This window comes from Triticum dicoccoides, chromosome 1B (assembly GCF_002162155.2).
Source record: "Triticum dicoccoides isolate Atlit2015 ecotype Zavitan chromosome 1B, WEW_v2.0, whole genome shotgun sequence".
In the NCBI taxonomy this organism is placed as follows: domain Eukaryota; kingdom Viridiplantae; phylum Streptophyta; class Magnoliopsida; order Poales; family Poaceae; genus Triticum; species Triticum dicoccoides.
In genome coordinates this window covers 655,202,201-655,205,946 of record NC_041381.1, presented here as the reverse complement: position 1 = coordinate 655,205,946, position 3,746 = coordinate 655,202,201, and the positions used below count along the sequence as shown (strand labels likewise).

At 43.6% G+C, this 3,746-nt stretch overlaps 1 protein-coding gene across 1 annotated transcript; it reads right to left on the bottom strand.

Moving 5' to 3' along the window:
- Positions 1–1,243: 1,243 nt before the first annotated feature.
- LOC119350807 (probable histone chaperone ASF1A) lies at positions 1,244–2,179 on the bottom strand (the record flags this gene model as incomplete). Its single annotated transcript, XM_037618461.1, has 2 exons — positions 1,244–1,856; positions 2,045–2,179. Coding segments are annotated over 2 exons (531 nt in total), but the record flags the coding sequence as incomplete, so codon positions are not given.
- Positions 2,180–3,746: the final 1,567 nt, after the last annotated feature.

Below are 3,746 nucleotides of genomic sequence, written 5' to 3'. Positions count from 1 at the left end.
GCGAACGATAAGAGGTTGATTGGCCTTTGAATTGGAGATGTTCACCTCTGTAAGTGGGACTATTTGCTATATTGAGTTATCTGTTCCTGAAGATATTAGAAGTAGCGTTAATACGGTATTAAGGCCATGCTTGGATCCAAGGGGCTATTTTTAGTCTGACTAAAACTAGTCTCTTTTAGAGGCTAAAGTTCCAATCACCCCTGACTAAAGAGAGGTTAGAACTAGTCTTGAGACTAAAAAAATTTAATCAGGAGAACCCTACTAAAATGTGGATTAGTTCTCTCTCTCCTCATTTAACTCCTCTCCTTTAACACATGCGAGTTCGAGATTGGAGGGTTTGGAGAATAATAAATGCTCATTGACTCATTTTAGTCTATTTAGTATTTGTATCCAAGTATGGGTGAGGCTAGTAAGTTTTAGTCCCACTATTTTTAGTCATGGGACTAAAACGTATCCAAACACCTTCTAAGAAATTATCAGTGGCTGTTTGAACTGGAGATGCTAGTGCAGTGATGTTTTGTTGTAGAGTTTCGAATGGCGATGATGTTTCATCCCATCATTCCACGTTCAATGGTCGATGAGGGTTGGCAATCGGGGAATATAAAGCCTCGACCATTGATGTACTACTTCTCTGGAAGTAGCCGTGAGCAGTTTAGACTTGATCACGATTTATTTTTTTGTATCAGCATGTTTATTTCATTTTGAATGTAGCTTAAGGAACACCAGATTCCACTGTCCTAGCTTCAGTCTAGGGTCTGCAAAGTTGACATCATTAAAAAGTTTTAAAAATTATTACCAACCAATCCATCACCTTATAACAAGGGCACTTACAAAAATATGAGAAAATAGTATCACCAAATATATCCTCCACAAATAGGACAAAAAGTTCGGCCTACTTTTTGAGCAATATTCACCAATTACTAGCTAAGTTTCAAAAGCAATATGTAGTTATACTAACTATTTGGCCACAATCATAATAGATTCTTGACCCAGTTAGAATCTACACCAAAGAAAAGAAAACACACCAGTAAGCAATTCACGTTTCAGACCAAAATATTCAGTCTCAGTAGAAGCTCAAACTTTTGAAACAAAACAAGTTAAAGTATTGTTTATCTGAAATAAAGTGGAACCCAGCATTTGCAAGATTGTGAACCATCAGTGCACTGGAAAACCTGGTGCAGCGCAGTGCAGAATCTGCACCAAAGAGAGAAATCACGTCGGTAACCAATTTGACGGCTCAGGCTGAAGCATTCCAGTCTCAGTAACAATCAAATATGTGCAACAAAGTAGGCAGAAGTACTCTTTATCATGAAAAATAGCTAGACACCCAACATTTGCCACAGAACAGATTGTGAAACGTAAATAACAGACCAGTACAATGCAGAACCACCACTCTCGATTCATAACATTAAGACACCATAAAAGGCATGGAGAACAGACCGTTAGCACCCCAACTCTGATCATTGGCCAGCGGCAATAGGCTTAATCTCATCACACGTGACGTTCTCTAGTGGCGCCATCTGTGGCTCTACCGGAGCCGTCTGTGGTTCCGGTGAAGTCGGTTGCTGCTGCTGTTCTGCATCCTGCTGCGGCTGTTCTGCGCTCGTGCCAGGTTCAGGGTGGAAGTTGATGGGGAACTTGGTGACACGGGGCTTGTCGGCCAAAATGTTTCTCTGCACCCTGTCAAGCAATAGCTTTGCTGGGGGCTCTTCTCTCAGCTGCTCCTCGTCGTAATCGTTGTTCACATAATAACCCACCCTCATGAACTCCTGACCCACGTAGGAGCATGTCAATAGCAGCACGGTGACACCAATGATGTCTTGTTCACGTATCTTCAAAGGGTCCGGTGGGTCAGCCTGAAATGGAAATGGAGCATTAACTTCTAGATGCATATTTAGTCTTTTAAACTATGAAGTTCTCTTCGAAGTAACAAAAGGAAAAATAATGTGATGAATGAAGATTTGAAACAGTGCAAGGAATTCTAGGTTTACTGTCATTATGAAGATATTGGACTTGACTGATCAGTACAGCACATCTGTTTTACCTGGAATACGAAACGGTAGGTCCCAACATTGACAGGTCCAACAAGCACACTCTCAAGTTGCTGATCATAGGTTTCATCTTCAGCTGATCCAACATATGTGAGCTTCCATTCCAGATCTGACAAGTCAAACAACAAAAATCATCAATAGTTTAGCAAGTCTGTACCCTCAAGAATGAACATATAGCAATATCTGTACCCTCAAGAATGACAGAGCAAACTACTAGCCTATTGAAGCAAAGGCAAATATCTCTGAAGTCTGAACTAAAGCATGGTTTCCTTGCTAATGATCCACATTCCCACACTACTGAATGGTTTTTTGCAGAACTGAAACAGACATCACAGGAGAGAAGTCCCAGTGGACAAGTCAGAATGGCATAAAAACATGACTGCATACATTAAGGCAGATGTGATTTTCGTACAGCTACACTTCTGCAGGCTGCTTCGCTATTTTCTAAGGAACAGGGATGCATATTATAATTAAGGGGGCTAGGAAGCTAGCACCAATGAACTGCCTAGTCTGCTGACGAATTTATTAATAAACTGCTATGATGATAGATTCAGTCCCACCTGTATCAGGAATTAAGTGAAGGATAGGATAACCAAACAAAGCCCAGATAACAGAGAGGGGCGTAATCAAACTAAATTCATTGTTGAGCTTTATCCCTAACTAAGGCGACAAGTGTTGGTTCCACGGTTGTGTTTTGGGGTGTGGGGCAGCAGTCGTGACGTGGTCTTTGAAGCCCCGTGCTCCTCCTCTTCGCAATTCTTGGGTGGAGGCTGGGCAAGGCAAATTCACTGTCGCTGCAATGGGTGTTTGCCGGCGTCTCCTCACCTACTCTGATCCTAGGCTTGCCAAAGATCTGCCTACACAGGTGGTAGGTCCACTCATACCTCGGAGGTCATGTCCCTGTGTTGCCACAGAAGCAGTTTGGTTGTGAGCTTTCTTGGGCTCTGGTGCGGCTGCCGGTAGGCACTCCTGGTGCACTAGGCCTTGGTTCCTTTGTTCTCATGCTGTGCTAGATCTAGGTCAGCTAGGGATTCATCTTTTGGTCATTCAGTGAGGATGGTAGTTCTGTTTTTGTTGTTGCCAATATTCGTTATTCACATTTGCACTATGTTAGTGCTATCCTAATGAAAATTACACGCTCGAGAGGGGGGAAAAGTACTCAAGAAATACTTTCTGACCATGTAAATGACAAGTTAACAGAAAAACAAAAGCCAAGCTCAGTGTAATTTCAGCAACAACAAAAAAAGCCAAAGCAATAGCTTCTGGCCTAGAACAACGAGACAACAGCTTCAGACTTCGCCCCACAAAAATCATCTGTAATCGGTTCTCTTGGTCACGGATCAAGATCAACATCTAGTACCTAATCCAGAGGAGTAAATTGATCCGTCCGATTTATGAATTGGACTCTGAATCCAAGACGAAGCAGCGAGCAGAGCGTTTCCGTTACACAGCCGGGCCAGTCGTTTACCCAGTCCCAGCTGCAGAAATCGCCAAGATGCACGGCGAGAACTCGGCGAGAAACGCGTATTCCGTGATATTCAGAAGAGGGGCACGGCACACCAATCGCTGCCACCTCTGGAGGCGACAGAGCAGAACAGAACAGAACAGAACCGAATCGAAGGCCGCCCGCAAGGTTCGGCGGATCCGAGGACGGCGCCTCCTACAACGAAACCCTGGCACGCCGCGGCCGCGCAC